A 22,673-nucleotide genomic window follows, 5' to 3' on the forward strand; every position below is an offset into this window, starting at 1 on the left:
TCATCAATCTATGATTTCTCCATAGTTTGTCATGTGATTTTCACAAACTCTTATTTTATGAAGCATATTTATACAACATGTGGTGTTTGAGAATTAGGTGCAACCACATGATGGGTTTTTTCGGCTGATGACAAATGGGGTAGGGTACTGTTATTGAATCAAGTTCTACTTTAGAGGATTTAAAAATAATGATTTCGGAGGATTTTGATATGGAAAAAGATAGCTTAGCCGGTTTGGAGTTGAGTTATCTACCTACTGAGTTGATCAATATTCATTGCAAACGATCGACATCTTCAGAATTTTGTTGGCTTTGTTAAAAAGAGTGTTTCTACTCGATTGTGTGTTACATTTAAAGCCAAGGCCGAGAATCCGAATGAAGCAGCCTTTGGTCTTAACAAGCCGCCAGCTAAGTCAAGTACTGATGAAGAGGAAGGAAACTTGTTTTACAGAGGGGACGAATCAGCTCCTGTGTTTGCTGAGAGGCAGAGCAAGAAGAAGAAAGAAAAGTTAAAAGGAGTCGAAGTTGATGAGGATGCCTATGATGCTGATACCATGATGTCTGGAAAAGAGGACAGACAAAATATGTCAAAGTTTCTCTTCTGGATGTTGTTAAGAACGGACAATTTTTTGAGAACAAAACTTTGTTGAAGGGGACTTTCGAGATATGTGCAATGAAGCATCACTTTGACTACCAGGTTATCAAATCGGATAGACAACTTTGGTATGTTAGATGTTCGGATAATGCATGCAATTGGAGTGTTCGAGCAGAGTTTTGAAGGATTCTGCATATTTCATTATCAAAAAGTATGTCGGTGAACATACATGCGCACCTTCAAGCAAAACCAAAGCGAGTAAGACTGCTTCGGCAAAAACTATAGGCAGTCTGATTATGCATAAGTATGAAGGCGTTAAGGAAGGGCCAAAATGTAATGATATCATACAGATTATGCGTACTGATCATGGATGTGAGATCTCAAATTCTTTAGCATGGGATGCGCGTGAATATACGATCAATGCAGTTAGAGGTATTCCAGAGAGAAGTTATGGAAAAATACCGAAGTACTTGCACATGCTGAGAGAGGCTAATCCGGGTACACATTCATCTTATGAGATTGACAGCAATGGGAGATTTAGGTACACGTTTATTTCATTTTGGCAATCGATGTAGGGATTCAACAGAGTCATGCGGCGGGTTATTGTGGTCGATGGGACTTTTTTGAAGAGTAAATACAAAGGAGTTCTACTGGTTGCAACTGCTGTAGACAGGAATTCTAATTTGTATCCTATTGCATTCGGAATAGTTGACTCAAAGAACGAGCGGTCTTGGGAATGGTTTATGAGACAACTTAAGGTTGTCATTGTTGATGATCATCATTTGGCTTTTATTTCGGACAGACATGGGTCCATCGCTAAGGCGATTGAGAACGTGTATCCATTAGCTAGACATGGTATTTGTATTCATCATTTAGTGAATAATGTGGTAACATATTATCATGGGAAAGGACTTGTTGGGTTGGTTTCAAAGGCGTCCAAGGCTTATAGAGTTGCTGATTTTGAAAAGACGTTTGCTAATGTGTGTAATATCAGTCCGACAATTGAAAAGTACCTTAGGGAGGCTGATGTGCATAAATGGGCTAGATGTCAATTCCCTGGATACAAATATGACATAAGGACAACCAACCCTGCTGAATCTATCAACTCTGCTTTGCGCTCACCGAGAGTGTATCCAGTCATTCCTTTACTGGATAGTATCAGGGAAATGCTGACACGGTGGTTTTGTAAGCGTAAGAAACTGATTTCGAAGCATAAACATCCTCTGACCAAAGATGTGGAGAAGAAGATAGATAGAAGAACTGAGAAAGGCTCCACATTTGTAGTTTACCCTGTCAGGGATGGTCGATTGCTTGTTAGAGGTGATAAATTCGACTGCTTAGTTGATTTGGATAGAAGGACTTGCTCATGTGGAAAGTACAACCTTTTGAAGATCCCTTGTAGGCACACACTTAAAGCTGGTTTTCATGTTGGAAGAGAGCCACACACATTGACTGATTTGATGTATACGACAAGAGCTTGGAGAGAAGCTTATCGAGAAAGCATAAATCCTATTGATGTTCCTGAGGATGCTTGGTTCATACAAGAAGATGTTAAGCAAGTCAATGTGCTACCACCAGACACAAGTAGATCAGTTGGAAGAAAAAGAAAACACAGATATGAAACTGTTGAAGACAAAATTCGGTCATCGCAAACATCACAAAAGAATCAGCCTCGCAAGTGTAGTATGAGTGGGCACAACATAGCAACTTGTGAAATACCAATATAGGCAGTCACAAATGGCAAGGGTTTATGTGTGTTTATGTGTGTTTCAAGCTCGATTTATACAGCTTATATAGCCAGTCAATTTATGTGTGTTTCAAGCTCGATTTATATGTGTTTCATGTATGTTTTTTGTGTGTTACAGGTTGATCTGTTCAAGTATGCAAGTGGTGGTAATGACCAGCTTATTTCAGATTGTATTCTTATCATTGTTACATATGGTTTTTGCTTCTTAAAACTATCAACTCTGGTTTCATTTTGATTGTTATGCTTTGGATAATTTTCTTATGGTTTTTTCTCAGTTTCATTGTTATACTTGGCATCATTTTCGTATGGATTTTTTCAGTTTATTGGTTCTCATCAACGTCGACTCGATTTATATGTGTATCATGTATGATTCTTTTTGTTTTCATTTTCGTAGACAACAAAGTATGAACAAAACTATAAGAACTAAAAAATTAGACTTATTCATTGTGAGAATACAAAACACTTAGAACAAAATAATAAGAACCAGTAGACACATTTCATTCATGGCTTCTTAATTTTCCAAAAAGCCATAGAATGCTTCCTAAACAATCTACTTCAAGGTCATTTTTCTGCTTCCTAACTTCTTCTTCCATTGTCTTTTTCATACTCATTCTCAGTTCTTCAATCTCTTCTGCAATTCTCCCTTGCTCAACCTCTACCCTTCGAATCTCATCAAGCAGTGCTTCATCAACCCACTTAAATAAATGGTTTTCCTTCTTTCGCTACATCGAACCGAAAACCAAGTGAGGACAAATAAAATGGAAAGCAAAAAAAAAACACAAAAAAACATCAAAGACATGAACGAAACCATAAACAAAACAAATCGGTATTTAAATCCAAAAACAAATCGAAACTATGAACATGTGACCCTATTTTGCATCTATAGAACCGTCGGTAAGGATTCTTATCTGTTCTCGAATATAATACCACAACCCCTTTCCCACACCAGCACCTAGATTGCACCCCGTACGAATATCGCCTTGAAGTATTCATGTTTGTGAGAAACTGATTCAGAGAGAAAAAAGGAGATTGACGGAAAAGAGAAATGTGAAAAATGGGGAAAATATGTTTTTGGTCTTAAATATGTCGTGTATTAGGTTATTTGTGGGTCTAATTATGGTCAGGATTTATTTATGAGTTGGATCAAAAGTCCAGTTTACAAGAAACCAAGTTAAGTGTATTACATTTGATTCGATTTCTTTACTCTTACGGGATGAAGATCATTAGTAAAACTGTTTTGATAACTCTTAGTGTCTATAGAGTAGTGTTTTGATAACTTTAAAGCGGTTTTGGTTGTCTTTAGTATTCTTTACCGTATGGTCTCGTTTAGTGTTTTTGTTTCGTTTAGGGTATGTTTAGGGTATGTTAAGGGTCTCGTTAGGTGTTTTTTAGAGTCTCGTTTAGAGTATGTTTAGGGTATGTTCAGGGTCTCGTTAGGTGTATTTTTTAGAGTTTCGTTTACTGTTTGTTTAGCATTAGATTAAAAATCAGAACAAAACCCTAAACTTTCAACATTAGATTAATATTTCTAATATCTCTTGGGGTCAAAATCGGTCACGACGGAATCAATGCTTGAAAGTCCCCGAAAAATATTTCTTGTCTCGAAAGTCTCGTATAACTTTAAAAAGAGAAGTTATACGACAAGTTCTCGAATCAAAATATCTGATCTCTTCAACAAACAACTTTAGGAAACAAATGACGAAATGAGCAAAGGGCTTACCAACGTCCAACCGTCTACCGTCACCCGAGGGAGGCCAAATTTCGATTCAACCCGACCGGCTCGCCATACGGCAAGCTCGGTCTTGATCGACCCGCTCGCCATATGGCGAGCGCGGCATTGATCGACCAGAAATATGTAACATGCTTTCCTATTTTTTTGGTTTCTGTAAAGCTATCCAGATTATGTAACATGCTTTCCTGTTAGATTCAGAACCTGAAAATTTTCAACAAGTAAAATAATTGATTTCCTTGCAATCTTCTTATGAAACTTTAAGAAAATAACCAAGTCAACATTCATGACAAATGATTTTTTGAAAAACAGAGTCTTAACTAAACAAAAAATTGTTAAATATGGCTCTTATGTTGGATTGAGATATGCAAGAAGAAAACATTTTTTCAAGAACAATATGGTGTATATTAGCTAAATACATGATATATATATATATATATATATATATATATATATATATATATATATATATATATATATATATATAATTGAGATTTTTCTCAAATTCACTCAAAATATGTTCATGAAACTCATCCTAAATATGTTACATGCTATCCTAAATACAGTATATCATAAAAGTTTTGATGAATTTTTATTTTTAAAAAATTAGATAATTCAATTGATTCTCACCAATATGATGTATATTGGCTAAAATCATGACATATATAATTGGGACTTTGCTTAAATGCACTAAAAAATAAGTTATGGTAACCCATCCTAAATACGTTACGTGTTATCCTAAATATGGTATATAAGTACGTTTGTCAATATATTCATTTATGTTTGACTAAACCACTATTCACCAACCACGAGAGGAGTTTGTGCTATTAAGGTGAATAACTATTTTAAGAGAAAGGGAGAGTTAATGTAGAGGATGAAGAAATGGGCATTAGAGTGGAAGTTTGAATATAAGACTGTCTATTCTAACAAATCAAGAGTTGTATTGCGGTGTGTTAGTGACAATTCTTCGTGGGAGATGCGTGCCACTAAGCAGTCTTGTTCAGATTTTTTTTGTGGTTAAGAAATATGCATATACAAAAACTTTTTGGAAGCTTTTTTACATAATCATGATAGCTTTCCAGATTTAAGCAGACCACATATATATTTTCTTTTGGAAGCCTATCCTAAATATGGTGGATGCTTTCCAACTTTTGTAATATACAATTTAGGTTTAACTGCATTTTTTTCTCAAAATTTCAAATCACAATTTGAAATTTCCCAAATTTGCAGACATCAGCCCTTAGTTTTTGATCTCATTTCTTTTTTTTTTAGTTAAAACTTTTTTGCTAAAAAGAAACACACTAATATTCAACTATTCTGAAAACCCATCTAGAAATTCCAAAATTCTTTCCAACATTTATAATATAAAATTTACGGTTAAATAAATTTATGTTTAAACTACTACCAGATGATTCTCCTCAGCCTAGCGGCTAAAACCCCTCTCATACGAAACATTGTAAAACACTTGCCTCAACCCGCGTTCCATTCCCCTTGGAATCAAATAGCTTTTTATTTTTTTAATTGAATAAAACTCAATGATTATATTCCTTTACTTACATTAATAAACTGAAACACACTTGGCCTAGTGGTTAGGCCACACTTTATTCCCACTTTCCCAGAGATCACAGGTTCCAATCCTGGTATATGTATATTTGTTCTTTTTTTTCTCCAAAATTCCAAATCACAATTTGAAAATTTTCAAATATGCAGATACCTTTCCTTAGTTTTTGATCTCATATTTTTTTTTAGTTTAAACTTCTTTGCTAGAAAGAAACACACTAATATTCGACTATTCTGGAAACCCATCCAGAAATTTCAAATTCTTTTCTACATTTATTATATAAAATTTACAGATCAATACATTTATGTTTAAGCTACTACCAGATGATTCTCCTCAGCCTAGCGGCTAAACCCCCTCTTGTACGAAACTTAATAAAACACTTGCTTCAACCCACGTTCGATTCCTCTTGGAATCAGATCGTTTTTTTTTATTTTTTAATTGAATACAAATCAATGAATTATATTCCTTTACCATCCTCACTACAAGAAAACAGGGGGATTCTGATGGCGGAAATCGTCGGAAATTCGTCGGAATAGACCGATTCCGACGAATTTCCGACGAACCCGTCCGCCGGTATCATTTCGTCGGAAAAAAAAAATTCGTCGGAATTTCGTCAGAACTTCCGACGACTTTCTGACGAATACCGAGAAACGTCATTCTGACGAACTTCCGACGATATTACGATGCGGATACACGAGACCAGAGTTCATCAGAAAAACTACGTACCGACGGAGAACGTTTCTCGGACAATTCCGACGTAGAGTGTTCCTCGGTGTATTCCGACGAACTTTAGGCGTCGGAATTTACCGACGGACAACGGTCGTCGGAATATACCGACGAACCTCGTTCGCCGGTATATTCCGACGGAAATGGGGTTCGTCGGTAAATTCCGACGGATATATGTCCGTCGGTATATTCCGACGACCACTGTCCGTCGGTATATACCCATTTTTTTAAAAAAAATTAATTTTGCATTTTTATATATTATTCGATATTAATAAATTTAAAAAATCAGAAATTTAAAACTAATAGTATTATAAAATTTAAATTCATAAAAACCGAAATAGGAAAAAAACATTCATAAAGTTTAAAATTCATACAAACCGAAATAGAAAAAAAAAACATTCCGAAAGTTTTAAAAAGCCGAAATAAACTAAGATGAACTCGAAGACATCAAACGATCTAGCTTCTGCATAATCTTGGTGTTGAACTTCTTCTGGGATGCCAACTCAGCAAGGATAGTGGCATTCTCCGAACGGATAGTGGCATTCTCCGAAAGGATAGTGGTGTTCTGCTCCTCCAATGCCCCAATCCGTTCATCTTTGTCATGTAGCTCCTCGAGAATCATGGGATCGGCATACGGAGCTTGCGAAGAAGATGCCGGATACGAAGAAGCACGACGGGCCAACCCAACTAAACGGCCTCCTTTCCTTTTAGGAACCGCCTACAAAAATATTTAAAGTAAGTAAATAGGGACAAGTAAGTAATCGACATTATAAAAAAAATATATTAATAAAAAAAATTACCTTTTCAACCATCTCATTTATTTGCAATAGAGACAGGTTGGTTGAAGCTCCCGTGGATTCGCCGTCATCAGAGAGAGGCTGAGATTGGGCAACTATTTCAGCTTCCACCAAATCAACTACACCTTTGATCACGGGGTCCTGAATTTGACCCGTCGTCTTGTTAGTGTGAGCCACCTTAATGAGTTGGAGACGATCAACGGGATTACCGTCATTTGCTTCGATCTAAAAAAACCGCCATTATTAGCCAAGAAATATATAAAATATTTATTTAAAAAATATAAAGATAAATAATAATAAAAAACTTACAAGTTCATCCTCCTTAGTAGACATAGAGCAAGCGCCGAGGTTGTGCACATACATACCTTTCCCGCCACGATCGCTCTTCCGGTTCCTGGAGTTCCTAGAAGACGTCTCTGCAGTTTCTTCCTTCTCCCAATGACCTATCAACTGCTCCCACACCGTCCCGTTGATGAACCATGGCTTCTTGTTCTTCTGCCAAACTGTCTTCCACGCGTTTATCTGCTTTGTGTAAGAGTCCATGGCCTTCTCGTTGAATTTCTTACGGACTGTTTCCGTAAGATCGGAGTGCCAGTTGAACTCTTGCTACAAAACAAACACAATTTAATAAGTAAATATATTTAAAAAATGTAAAAACTTTAAAAAAATGAAGAGTTACTATACCGCAAACTGACGAAACCACAACTCTCGTTCGTCGTTAGGGATCACACTCCACTTTGGATATCCAAAACGGAGCATGGAGTACATCATCTGGTTGATGCTCCGGCTAATGCCATTTTTCGACTTGGTGAACCTGTTAAAAAAAATACAAGTTAGCAAGTTAATTAAAGGAAAAAATATAACGGTACAAATAAAAAAAATACTAACCAAGTGCTATGGCCTCGTCGTGGGTTGGGTTGGAGAAACGGGAGATGCTCTCGACCTGGTTGTTGAACCAATAGATGAACCGGCATGACCCCCGGATCCTGTTGAGCAGCAGCGTGAGGGGCAGCGTGAGGGGCAGAGGGAGCTGGAGCGGGAATATATGCGGGAACCGAGTCATGAGACGATCCCGATGCACGGGAACTGCTCACCGAACTACGTCGAAGACGGGCTGCGGGGCGGGCTTCATCCTCGGCCCTAAAAAAAAAAATTAATACATCAAACATATTCTCAAATCATTTCTATTTTTAATGTTTTCATTTATATATTTACAAAAGGTTTTATAAACGTTTTAAAAAAAAATATTAAACCTTTTATATATATATATATATATATATATATGTATACAAAATTATTAAAAATTTATAAATATAAAAAAATGTTGTTAAAAATTTATAAATGAAGAAAAATATTGTTAAATATTTATATTTTTTTTTTTAAAAACGTTTTATTATACATAGTTTATTAGTGGAAACTTATAAAAATTATAAAAAATTTTAAAATTTTTATTATACATGATTTACATATATATATATGTATACAAAATTATAAAAAATTTATAAATATAGAAAAATGTTGTTAAAATTTATAAATGAAGAAAAATGTTGTTAAATATTTATATTTTTTAAAAAAACGTTTTATTATACATAGTTTATTAGTGGAAACTTATAAAAAATTATAAAAAATTTTAAAATTTTTATTATACATGATTTACATATATATATATGTATACAAAATTATAAAAAATTTATAAATATAGAAAAATGTTGTTAAATATTTTTAAAAAAATTTAAAAACGTTTTATTATATATATTTCATTACTGGAAACTTGAAAAACGTTTTTAAAAAAAAAAAAAAACGTTTTAAAAAATCAAAAAACGGTTTTAAAAATCAAAAAACGTTTTTAAAAATCAAAAAATGTTCCAAAAAAAAATAAAACAACAATCCAAACAACAATCCTAACTTATATATCCTAAACTATCAATCAAACAACCTAAAATCCGAGATCTAACATCCAAAACCCTAAACAATTGAGATTAAAGAAGATTTGGGATGATTCTTACATGATTTAGGGTTTGGGGGAGGAATCGCCGGTGTAGAGTGATGAATCGCCGGTTTTGGGGGAGGAATCGCCGGTGAATCGCCGGTGGAGAGAGGAATTTAGAGAGAGAGATGCGGAGATAACGAAGAAAGAAGGGGGATGGTTATTATATCAGACGATTCCGACGGACACGGGTTCGTCGGTATTCCGTCGGTATAATTAAAATATACCAAATGCCAATTCGCGAAAATTTTCAAGCGGTTTGGTTCTCCCAGGCAAATTTAAATTCCGACGGAATGTGTCCGTCAGTATATTCCGACGGACACATTCCGTCGGTATATTCCGACGGAATTCCGACGACTTAGTGTTTAGGGTGTTGATTTCAAGTTTCTAAATGCAAAATCCAAATCTTTGATAATATATATAGTATTTGCATAAAGATTTAACAATAAAAATGTTTTATAACACGATTTTACACAATAACATTTTTTGTAGTGTAAGCTTATATAAATATGATTGTATAAGTATATAATGTTAAGATGAGATGTTATGAAAACAATGATATGCATACATAAATATTTTAATGAGTTGTTATATTAGAACGGTTGCGATCTAATACTATACTAAACACTTATTATGTGTTATTTTCATAGTTTTGGCATCTAAATTTATAGATTTTTATGATTGAAACTTTATAGAAACATATGTCGTCGGTATTTCGTCGGAAAATATCGACGACATTCCGACGAACTTGTCCAGTTCGTCGGAATGTCGTCGGTATTTTCCGACGAAATACCGACGACCTTTCCAATTTTCAATGAAACCCATTGTCGTCGCTATGTCGTCAGTATATTGCGAGGGATTTCCGACGGACCATTAAAAAAAAAAAAAAAAAAAAAACTAATCAGAATCTTCTGAATCTTCATCAAACTCCCCAACCTCGGCTTCCGGCTCTGAATGTACGACAGCATCATGTCCAAACACAGTCAAATTCTCAACGAGTTGAACATTTTCCAAATCTTCAACTGCCTGGGCGTTGCTGGTAGACTCTGGTTGCAATGGTTCATCATCATCAGAAGTTCCATCCACTCGTCCTCTTGGGTTGATTTGCGTTACAGTAACCCATGGATCGTCTCTGTACGTCACCCGAGGGTAACTGATGTAGCACACCTATACATATCAATTATACAAGTATTAGTAAAATATATAACATTAATTAATTATATTGGTAAAAAATTATGAATAGATTGACATACCTGATCAGCTTGCGAACCAAGAATGAAGGGATCATAATATTGAAGTTTCCGCCGCGAATGAACTGATGTAACACCAAACGCATCAATCTTCACTCCTCTATCTGGGGTGGTGTCATACCAATCACAATAGAATACTACACAACGCAATCCAACCATTCCAGGAAATTGGATTTCCAATATTTCTTTTATGTTGCCGTAGTAGACATCGTCACCAGAAGAAGATGAAACACCAGCATCATATGTTGTCTTAGAATGACCTTTCCTTGTGAATGCATATCCTCGCGTACAAAATTTAGGATATGATTTGACCACATAGTTTGGTCCCTGCACAAATTCGCGTATCCAATCATCGAACACAAGACCTCTGGCCAAACCATCATTCACCTATAAATTAAAAACATATATGATTGAAAAGTTAATTAGTTTATATATATTAAATTTAAACTAATCATTTGCATAGGGTAATATGATATATGACTCACATAACTACGAAGCCACGCAGCAAATCCGTTATCTCTAAGTTGTCGAAGCTCATCTTCTGTTGCATGCCTGTGAGTCATACGCAACTCCGCCATATATACACTATATACAAAAATATTATCAATATGAAATAAATTTATTGAATATTAATCTAACAATAAATGAATAAATATTTTTACCTCTCATATTGTAGAACATCTTCACAGTTGGTGAGCAAATATGTTTGCAAATGAGCGTGCTCAGTGTCCGTAAGTCTCCGCTTCGTGAATTTTCCACTAAGTCGTCCTATTTCCTTGAACATGCTTGGGACAGTAACATGATATGTTGCTCTCTCCCCTCTATCATCATGCCGAGCAGGTCTTCGGTGTTTTGTATGCACTTCTGGTGGAAAATAATTTTCAGCAAAGATTGCAGTTTCTTCATTGATCACCTGTGCCACTATAGATCCTTCCACCCTGCTTTGATTTTTGACCATCTTCTTCAGATGATGCATATAACGCTCAAAAATATACATCCATCTGTACTGCACAGGACCACCAAGTTCCAATTCTCTTGCGAGATGAATAGCAAGATGTTCCATTACATCAAAGAATGATGGAGGAAATATCTTCTCAAGGTTGCACATGCTGACTGGTGCGTTTGTCTTCAAATTATTAATACCCTCTTCAGTCACTACTCTGCTGCATAAGTCGCGGAAGAAAACACTAATCCCTACATAGATAAAAGACATAATTTTCGTAAGTATTAAGTTTTTATAAGCATAATTGTTAAATATAAAAATAAATTAAATTGTAAAAATATAATATACCTGCAATTGCTTCATGAACATTACGTGGCAATAATGCTGAAAAAGCAAACGGAAGGAGGCGCTGCATAATTACATGACAATCATGACTCTTCAAGCCAGTAAACTTTCCTTCGCTTCTATCAACGCAGTTCCCCAAATTTGATGCATATCCGTCAGGAAATTTCACTTTATCTGTAATCCAATCAAAGAACTCTTCTTTTCTAGCACCATCCAGCCGATAAATGGGAAAAGGGGCCGTACCGTTCTCATCAACGTGAAGTTCAGAACGATCACAAATATCGACTAAATCCAACCTTGACTTCAAATTATCCTTCGTTTTACCTTGGATGTTAAGGACTGTGTTCATCAGATTATCGAAGAAGTTCTTCTCAATATGCATGACATCTAAATTATGCCGCAATAGATGACTCTCCCAATATGGCAGATCCCAGAAAATACTCTTTTTGTGCCAGTTATGTAGCTCTCCAACCGCATTGACTCGAATGTTTTCATGTCCACCTACATCTGGCGTCCTTTCTGCATCAAAATACCTAAACTGCTTCAACAAATCTTTCCCACTAACTTCCTCAGGTGGACCATCAAACACCTGCTTGTTCTTCGTAAACGAAGTCTTACTCCTGCGGTATGGATGATCAGGTGGTAGAAATCGTCTGTGACAGTCAAACCAACACGTTTTCCTTCCGTTCTTTAGTTGGAAAGCATCTGTGTCATCTTGACAATATGGACATGATAGCTTCCCATGTGTTGTCCATCCAGATAACATACCATATGCTGGAAAGTCACTTATTGTCCACATAAGTACTGCCCGCATCTGAAAGTTTTCTTTGCGCGAAACATCGTATGTCTCAAAACCATGCGCCCATAGTTGTTGCAACTCATATATTAGTGGTTGAAGAAACACATCTAGTGATCTTTTAGGATGATCTGGCCCGGGGACGAGAATTGAGAGAAACAAAAACTCTCGTCGCATGCACAAGCTCGGCCGTAAGTTGTACGGTGTCACAATAACTGGCCATAGAGAATACTGTCTTCCATGCTTTCCAAATGGGCTGAAACCATCAGTAGATAATCCAAGATAAACATTTCTTCTCTCTTCCGCAAATTCTGGATATGTTGACTGGAAATGTTTCCAAGCCTTTGCATCTGAAGGATGTCTAATCTCACCATTTGTGGAATGCTCTGCATGCCATCTCATTGCTTTTGCTGTGCGCTCACACTGATACAACCTCTTCAATCTTTCCGTCAAAGGCAAATACCACATTCTTTTGAATGGGATCGGAACTCTTCCCCTCGTCTCCTGATAACGAGGTTTCCCACAAAATTTGCATACATTCCGTGTCTCATCCGCTCTCCAGTAGATCATGCAGTTGTCAATACATACATCTATCACTTCATACGGTAGTTGAAGACCTGCAACAAGTTTCTGAACCTCGTAGTATGAACCCGGTGCAAGGTTATCCTCAGGTAGAATACCTTTGACAAAATCAGTAATCGCATCCATACATTCTTCAGCCAAATTATAGTCTGTCTTAATACCCATTAATCTAGTTGCAGATGATAAGACTGAATGACCATCTCTACAATTTTGATACAAAGGTTGTTTTCCTGCATCCAACATGTCAAAAAATCTCCTAGATTCGGGGTTTGGTTCTTCCCCTCTATAATGATCATGTACCATCTGCTCAGTACCTACACCATAATCTATATCCGTTCTAGATTCTTCTAACCTAATATCAGGCTGAGGTTCACTAACAGGCTGAGGTTCGCTAGTACTACCATATTCATAACCAGTTTCCCCATGAAGGTACCAAACTTTATAATTACGTGAAAACCCTTTCATATACAAATGAGTCCAAACATCAAATTCTTTTATAACCTTATTATTATTGCAAGAAGAGCAGGGACATCTTAACATACCACTTTTTGCATCCGGTTGCTGTTGAACAAGCCTCATGAATTCTCCAATCCCTTGAACGTATTCTTCCGTAAGCAAATTGGTGTTCGGATCCAAATGAGGTTTATCCATCCACGAACGATAATAAACTTCTGAAGACATGATTTTCACGGAATTGTTATGACTAAAGAGAATGAAGAGAGAATGAAGTGTGAATGAGTTGAATGAGGAGGGGTTGTATTTATAGGAAATTGCTTACGGACCTCCGACGACTTTCCGACGGAATTCCGACGGATGTAAAGCAGTCCGTCGGAATTCCGTCGGTATTGTCCAATCTCAAACGGCTATACAACGGTCATATATATTTGTCGGCAACGGTCACATGGTTCGTCGGAATTCCGTCGGTAAATTCCGACGAATTCCGACGACTTTGCTGTTAATCGGAATGTCGTCGGAAATTCGTCGGAATATACCGACGAACTTCCGACGACTACAACGGTTACATTTTTTATCGGAATGTCGTCGAAAAGTCGTCGGAATGTTCCGACGAACCATATTTCGTCGGAATTCCGTCGGAAATGGCCGACGGAATTCCGACGACTTAATTTTTTTGGATTTGGTCAGAAATTTGTCAGTATTCCGTCACAAATGTCCGACGACCTTGGTGTCCGTCGGAACCTCCGTCGGAATTCGGTGTGTTTTCTTGTAGTGCCTAAATCCTAGATAGCATATGTGTTTTACAATGATAACACATTTTAACATTTTCTTGATAGAATTACAGAATGCTTCAAGACGTCCTGAAAATTCTTCAATAACAATCTAAATGAAAAAAAAAAGTCCTTCAGATTCTGTCTAACTCTTCTGGCTTGAGAATACCGAGAAAAATTTGATATAAGCAGCGCTCGAGTATTGGTTTATTGTCACTCTCGGCTTTGGCTCTGATCTTATAGGATACTTGAGCTCAGACAGTGCTAGTATTTCAGGTACTGAATTTTCCATCGTGTTGATGTCCTGCATAACCAAGACAAAAAAATTCAAATTTTCAAGTATCGGATTTTCTGGAAAGCTATCCTGAAATTTTAAAACACCTTTCTAAAATAAAATAAAAAACAAAAACAAAAACCCCACAAAGTTTCACAAGCAAACTCATCTCAATCACACTCATGAACACTGGAATTGCAGATAAAATACCACCACATAATCAAACAGAATTAACATTATCTAGAAAAGAACACAATCAAAGGTACATTACTTCAAAACCTTGTGTTCCCAAAATTTAGCATCCTTTGATTTAAGCCCCAACAAACGCAACAGAGCTTTGTCTTTTCCAGAACAACTTCTCAGGTAACGGTGTTTCTCTTCAGCTACAAACATTACCAAACATTCTAATGAGGTACTGAATCTCCCATAGTGTTACTGTCCTGCATAAACAAGCCAAAAAATTTTAATCGGATTTTCTGGAAAGCTATCCCGAATCTTAAAAAATCCTTCCTAAAATCGAAAAAAAAAACCCACAAAGTTTCACAAGCACAAGCAAAAAGAGACTGAAAATGTCATAAGCAAATTCACAAGCCTATCAAAGATATCAATATATGTAAGCCAAACAAGACACCAAACAAAAAGTTTTTCAAATTTATAAACATCGGATTTTCGGGAAAGCTTTCCAGAAACTATCTAAATCCTTCCTGAAATTTAAAAAACACTAGTTTCACAAGCCCAAGCAAGAAGAGACTAACAATGTCATAAAACAATGTTGATTCAGATGTAGCTCAACTGTATTTAGAAAACAACAAAATCAAAATGTACATCACCTCAAAACCTTGTGTTCCCACAATTCAACAGCCTTTGATTTGAGCTCCAACAACTTCTAAGGACCTTTACCTTGTTGGACAACAAACACAACGGAGCTTTATCTTTACCAGAACAACTTCTCGGGTTAATAGTGGTTCTCTTCAGCTACAAACAGTACGAAACAGTCTAATGAGGCACATTACAGTTGCGAATAAAGAGAACATGAAAAAGTTATAATTTTTATGTGTGTTCTTAACAAGAAAAAGATATAACTTTTAGAGGAACAAGAGAACTAAAACATCAACACACACAAACATGGAAATAAATAGCCAAGAACAGTTCTACTGATCACAACAACATCATTTAACTTCTGTGCTACTAAATATCCAATCTCAGAAATCCTAGCAAGACAAATACTTTTCCGAGAATATAAGATGGATTACCTTAGATTTTTGTACTGCTCAAAGTGAATCTGTTCAATTAATACATCAAAGCAAACTTATTAGTTCTCAAGTAACTCTAAAACGCAAGGAATTATCATTGAAGATAGAAGCCCCATATTTGAATCTCAAAACGCTAGACTTCAGAATCATACCGAAATGGCGTCGTTGGAGAATCGATGTGCTTCGTCGGAGATGATGACAATGTTCTTCGCCGGGGATGATGGAAAGAAAATGGAATCGCCGTGAGATGATGTCAGTGTTCTTCGTAGAAGATGATGACGTTTCATTCGTCGCCGTGAGAGAGATCGAAGATGTTTCTGGTTTTTTTTCAATTGTTTTATTTAATTTAAGGCGATGGTATTATAGTCTTTTGAACAGTTAATAAATTTTATTTGTGACTTTTAGTTTTCAGTGTCATTTTTGAGACAAAAACTAAAAAGAAGCTAATGTGGAGAATTGCCCTAATCAATATTACATTTTAGAAAAATCTTTGATATGTTAAAAAGAAAAAAAGAATTCAGGAAAATCTGCAGATAAACATGTTATTTACAAGAAAAAATGTTTGATATTTTGAAAAACAATTAGCAAATATGTGGAGAAGCATGTTATCTATAAAACAATATGTTTGATCTTTTTAAAAAAATTAATAAAATTTTTTTTGCAGAACAAAATTACTTAAAATATCTTGTGGAAATAAAAGATTTTAAAGAATATTTTTAAAATAAATAATTTTATTATTTTAAAATTCTAACTTCTTAATATCAATACTCTAATTTCTTCTATGATAGCATTTTATAAAATGTTGATAAAATAACAAGACTATTAACAAACTTTAAATTTCTCTCATACTAAAAATAAACTCTTCAACATGTATATTTCAGATGAATACAAGAAGTTTTTTTTTAGTTTTAAAAATATTTGAAAATACATGATATTGATAAAACTTATACTGACTATTTTACTAAAATTAAAATATTATAACTTATTTTAAACTAATGATCCCGTGTTATAAGACATAATATACCCTAACACAATGGTGAATTATTTTTGTTGTTTATATGATAAATACTATTTAATCTCAAATGCTAAACAAATCTGATATTCACCAATAATAAAACCAAATTTCTTAAACCCAACACATACACTAAACCGGATCACTCTCTCGATTAGTGAATCCCTGGGTTGACCATAGTTAAACCACATATCAATATCTTAATAAATTCTAATATATAGTTATATATTAATATAATATTCTTAATTTTTTTAAATATAACATAATATCAAAAAATCACAAATTTAAAATATAACATAATATCAAAAAATCATGTTTTATTTACAAAATATAACAAAAAATTTCTACTTTTAGTTGTAATTTTTTTATTTTTAATGAAAAACAAATTATTTGACTTATTTTTAATATTAAATTAGAACTTTGCAAATTGTTAAGACAATAAATATCTAAATAAAAAGTATTATAAATTTAAAACATACAAAAAATGCAAACTTAAATAGATTATCAATATCAAAATAAATTAATGAAGTCATATCAATAAATTTTAGGTTTCTCTATTACTATTTTCTTCATTTTTTTTTCAAATGACATATTAAAATTTTAATCAAAGTTCAAAAAATTGCACATTAGATAATTTATTCAAATCTATACAATATTAAAAATATATGAGAAGTTTATTTAATTCTTAAAATACTATCATATTTTTCTTAAATTTTTACCGGGGTCAATAAGTGTTGAGTCATCGGTTAGTGGAGGGTTTTTAGCTTTTACCAAATTTTATCAAGTTTTTAATTAATGAGTTTTCATTTACTCCCGAATCAACTCCCGAATCAGAATATATACGGATTACCCAATTCTTTGTCAAGGTCGGGTATGAAAACATTGAATAAAATTTAAAATAAATTTTTTGATGATTATTTTTAATATAATATTTTAAATATAGAATAAAACATTTAACAAATTAATTTTTTCAAAATCCGAAAAGTTAGCCCGCATAGGAAAATAGTTTAAATAAATTAAGTACGCATGTTAAATAAGAAAGGATATACAATATATAAATTAATTTATTATTTTTTCAACAAAAAAATTTATCATGGACTTTAAAATCGCAGTCAAAATCTTGTATTTATCGTAACTATTACATGATCTAGTATATTTATATTTATTGTAACTATTTAAGGAATAAATAGTATTTATTATTAAAAATATTATTAATCACCAATAGTACATGGCATACAACTTAAGGTTATCCAAAAAAGTTAGGTAATACAAATTTTAATTGTGCAATTTTTGCCTCCCACATCATATTTCATAAGAGAAACTCAGCATATATAATTGGATGAAAAAATCTAGTTTATGAAAAGATACAAGCGGACAAAAGATTAAGACCTAAGAAACGTTTTGGCTTAAAGCCCAAAATTTGGACAGAAAACGAATAACACAGACGCCACACTACACAAATAATCCAGTACCATCTAAACCCCACAATAGATCTGATCAAAAGAGACAATAAAACTATAAACGTGAAGCAAGAACTTCACCAACACTGGAGAAGCATATAAGAAAATCATCGTGAGGATTTCTTTCTCCATTGTGTTCTCCCACGATTGATCTCCTGGCCATTTTCTGACAACCTCAGCATATGCAAGAACTGGCTCTCATTGTGTCCTTGTATGCTTGACATGGCAGATCCGTTGGTCCCGGTAAACTTTGAGATCGGGTCGTCAGGGATTTCAGAGGTGGTGAGTGAATCTACAATGTCATCTTGCTGGCATTCTCTTCTGTAATCTAGAGTTATAACTTGAAGCTCATGCGTATCAATGATTTCTTGAGGTATGCTCTGCCATTACCAAGGAACCAAACTCAAATTTAATAGTTAGCTCATTATTAAAATGATAGACGTTTTGAAGGCTTTATTAAGTTACTCACCTCAAGCACCCATCCGATGTAGGTGACGTTATTCACGTGCTGGTTCATGTCCAGATCAGCTCGCCGAGGCTTAAGCTCTAGCATAGAATACTGAGCTGGATCTTCTAGTTTTGGGATTTTCTTTAAGCTGCTATTGTTCTCTTCTGGAAACGCTAGTCTACGAGAAATACAGAGAACAACATGTTGAGATCCACATGCTTAAATAACTGTTTAACTAGCAATTATAATTATTGAAGGGAAGCATGATTCTTTTTCACCTGGGTTCTCGAGGACAGAAAACCAAGTACTCGTCCCGAACTTCATCTGTAACTCTTTGAAGCCGCCTTGTGTCTTGGTTCATCATCACCCACTTGCTGAGAGACCCATGTAACATTTGTCAAACAAAAACAAGCTCAGGTTCCAGAATAATGCATACATCTATATATCTAAATAAGCAACGTATATGGGAGTTACTGTTGCGCGACTAATGTCAGTGATTTGCATTAGTACATTGATTGATGGCAGATAACAAATGAATTTATGAATAGTAACAAAGCTTTTTGGCAAACCTTGTAGCACGTCCAATAACTTCATTTGTAGCAGAGTCCCTTAGAATCCAATCACGTCTCGTTCCAATCCTTCCTTCACTCTGGCACCATGTCTCTATCTCAACAACATCACTCCTGTTAACCAAGTAAGAATAAGCTTTGAGGTTTACAAACTCCGACCTCCAAAAGTGTCCTAAGAAAAGAAAATACCAAGCTGGATATTTGTAGATCTCAATGTGCATTCTTGCAGTGACCCATATGAGATGCAATTTCCTCATGGTGAGTGTTGTGGCAAATCCATCCGTCGAGAATCCACACTTCTGAACATGGTTACACGCCACCTCCTATATATATATATATTTTCATGCTTAACAATTAAAATCAAGACATAACCACACCAGATGGTTTAACAATTAAACGCATACACTAAACTTAGATCACATTAGAACAATAGTTTAACATCAAGACATAACCACACCAGATGGTTTAACAACCAAACGCATACACTAAACTTAGAAAAAAAAATGTGATTCGAACCTGTAAGAGATTAGCAATTGTCTCGACGGTGGCGGTTTTGTTAATCCCAACCTCATAGCTTCTAACAATGAACTTCTCTTTGTACGAATAACCATCTTCCATCAATCGACCAGCTCGTAACCGATCCGCCGGTGTACACGAATTAACAGGGCTGATGCTTCCCTGATCCGCGGAGATAACTGCCCGTAGAGGATCTAAAGCCGGCTTCCTTAGCTGAGAAGACGAGACGGCGATGGTACGGCGATTAACCGGGATGAAAAGGGAGGAATCGGAGAAGAAGGAGAAGGTGTGTAAGTTGTTAGTCACATTACACGAAAGCTTCAACATTTTTGATGCCCTTTTTTTTTATGGTTCCTGAGGTTTTGGTTTATAGAAGAAGAATCAGGGATCTGTGTGTTGTATCTGAAGCTCGATGTTAACGAGGAAGGTGGAGATTAGTAAAATACGATATTGCCATTAAAAAGCTGGTTGTTTCGCCAATTGGCAATGACGCATGTGTGGTGAGAATAAGAAAGCTCTGTTTTGATCTTTCGTGACCTCTTCACCGCTCTATTTATTATAGTTGACTACAACTTTTTGTATCCATCAAAAATTGAAATGTATTTACTTTTTTTCTTTTGAACAACGAAGTGTATATACTTTTTTTTTTTAACGCCCGAATAATTATGCTAATACAAAAAATATTACAGATGATTCTACAGTCGATAATTTCACCTGCCGTATGAGGATTCACGCCTGACTGCACTGAGTCGCTATATGGAATCCATGCTTGACGGTACTCCTTGCGCCATGCTTCAGATCTCTTGTAAGTTTTTTCTACTTTAATTCGTATAACTCTGCATTCTCCGAGAATCAAAACTCAGACCTCTTGGCGTAGAAACATTAATGAACCCTTGGTCAAACCATTGGACCAGGACCAAGGGGGCTTCCACCCGAACCGTATATACATGATACATGGGAAATGAGCTTTACATTCTTTAACTATTTTCAGTCTGACATCTTTAATACAAATATAATTTGTGGGATATATTTCAACAAATTGTTATCTGTGTAAAATGATCTTACAAACTTGTAATAAATGAGTTACAATACAAAGTTTGTATTAAGAAATGGTATTGGATAATTTTCTTTTTAGTCAAAAAAGAAAAGAAATGGTATTGAACATGTAAAATATAATTATATAAACTTTCACACTCAAATATTTTGACTGCAACTTTTTGTATCCATAAATTTTGATGTATATGCACCGTAGCAAAAAAAAATGTATATACATATTACATTGAAAATGATTTTAAAATACTTTAAAAATATGAATGGTGACTAGAGAATGAAGAAAAATAATGCATTCTTTAATATTCTTAATAAATTTTACCATTCATAAAAATAGTTTTTTCTTTCTATTTTTTCTCATTCTTTTTATTGTAAAGAAATATATAACAAATTTATTATTTACTAAATATGATAAAGAATCATTATTCCTCATCGTTCCTATAATTTTATTCTTTTCTGTTTCTTTCCTATTTGTTTTCAATGTTCATGTGTTGGTTACAAGTTAGACTCAATATTTTTTATGTATATTTTAATACTTAAATATTGTGTGCACAAATTTATTATTTAACTAATTATTTATATTAAAATATTCAACCAAGACCATATCAATAAAGGCAACAAAAAATTAACATTTTACCGGCTAAATATTTTAATTATATTTTGTGCAGTCAACGACTAATTAGAAAATTAATTTGTGTATACAATATTTGAGTATTAACTATGCAATTAGAGATACTTCAAAATAAACGAGTAATTTTTCTTTGGTATTCATATAAGCTTAAATCATTAACAGCAATTTAAAAAATATATATATTTAAGTTACTAAGTTTTGTCATATATAAAATAATATGACACGAATACATATGCATTGTGTTGTTGATGCACAACAAACGATTGCATAAACCATAGATCCAAAACCATCTGGAAATGATCTGAAACACAAAATAAATGAGTAACATACAAAAGTTTGTATTGAATAATACTTAACATGAAAATATATAATTATATAAATTTTCATACTTCACACTATTTATTTGTTTCCAAGAAAAGAAAAGAAAAACAAGAAAGCTCTGTTTTGATTTCGCACGTGACCTCATCACCGCTCTATTTATTATATCTAGGGCATCTCCAATGGTTGCTTTATTTTCAGCTTCAAAAGTGCATTTTATTTAAAATGAAGCAAAAAATGAAACACATCTCCTCCAATAGTTTGTTTCATTTCTTTCTTGTAAAATGAATATTCCAAATATATTTCATGTCCATTTTATCATTAATTATTAATAACATCTTATACATTTTCATATTTAGTAATTTTACCCAAGTGTTTTGTTTTAATAATAATCTAACATAATTATTATTTAATATAAATCAAATATTATCATATTAAAATATTACTACATAACATAAATAAACAAACACAAAACGCCATATTTTGTAAAAAAGACATCTTATATATATTTTTTCTTTAAATGATTAATAAAAGTGTTTAGAAGTAAAATGTGATATTCTTTATCTTCAATTATTTTTAAACGAATTAAAATTTATATTCTCATGTTTTTCAGTATAAATATCTAATTAGATGAATAGAATTGTCAAAATTTTAAAATTGATTGGATAATATTGACATATATAATTTATTTCGGTAAAAGATAGAAACAAACAAAAGGTAAAGACCAATTTATAATTTAGAAAGTTCAGCTTCAAAAATGAAGCAATGAACAGTATTGCTTCAAATTTGAAGTCATAATGTTCATTGCTTCATTTTGAAACAAGAAATGAAGCACCATTGGAGCAAAATTTGCTTCAAAA

The 22,673-nt window shown here is 34.1% G+C and overlaps 2 protein-coding genes across 2 annotated transcripts; one reads left to right on the forward strand and one right to left on the reverse strand.

The window, feature by feature from the left end:
* Nucleotides 1-1,183: 1,183 nt before the first annotated feature.
* LOC106436194 lies at nucleotides 1,184-2,320 on the forward strand. The gene has a single exon (XM_013877151.1). It carries the CDS (start codon nucleotides 1,184-1,186, stop codon nucleotides 2,318-2,320), a length of 1,137 nt encoding a protein of 378 aa, XP_013732605.1.
* Nucleotides 2,321-18,133: 15,813 nt separating this feature from the next.
* On the reverse strand, nucleotides 18,134-20,347 carry LOC106436191 (oleoyl-acyl carrier protein thioesterase 2, chloroplastic). Its single transcript, XM_013877149.3, has 6 exons — nucleotides 19,815-20,347; nucleotides 19,488-19,621; nucleotides 19,299-19,412; nucleotides 19,008-19,103; nucleotides 18,751-18,907; nucleotides 18,134-18,661 (listed from the first exon to the last, which is right to left on the reverse strand). The coding sequence occupies exons 1-6, from the start codon at nucleotides 20,139-20,141 to the stop codon at nucleotides 18,389-18,391; spliced, it is 1,101 nt and encodes a 366-aa protein (XP_013732603.1). The 5' UTR covers nucleotides 20,142-20,347; the 3' UTR covers nucleotides 18,134-18,388.
* Nucleotides 20,348-22,673: the final 2,326 nt, after the last annotated feature.

This window comes from Brassica napus, chromosome C4, assembly GCF_020379485.1.
Source record: "Brassica napus cultivar Da-Ae chromosome C4, Da-Ae, whole genome shotgun sequence".
In the NCBI taxonomy this organism is placed as follows: Eukaryota; Viridiplantae; Streptophyta; class Magnoliopsida; order Brassicales; family Brassicaceae; genus Brassica; species Brassica napus.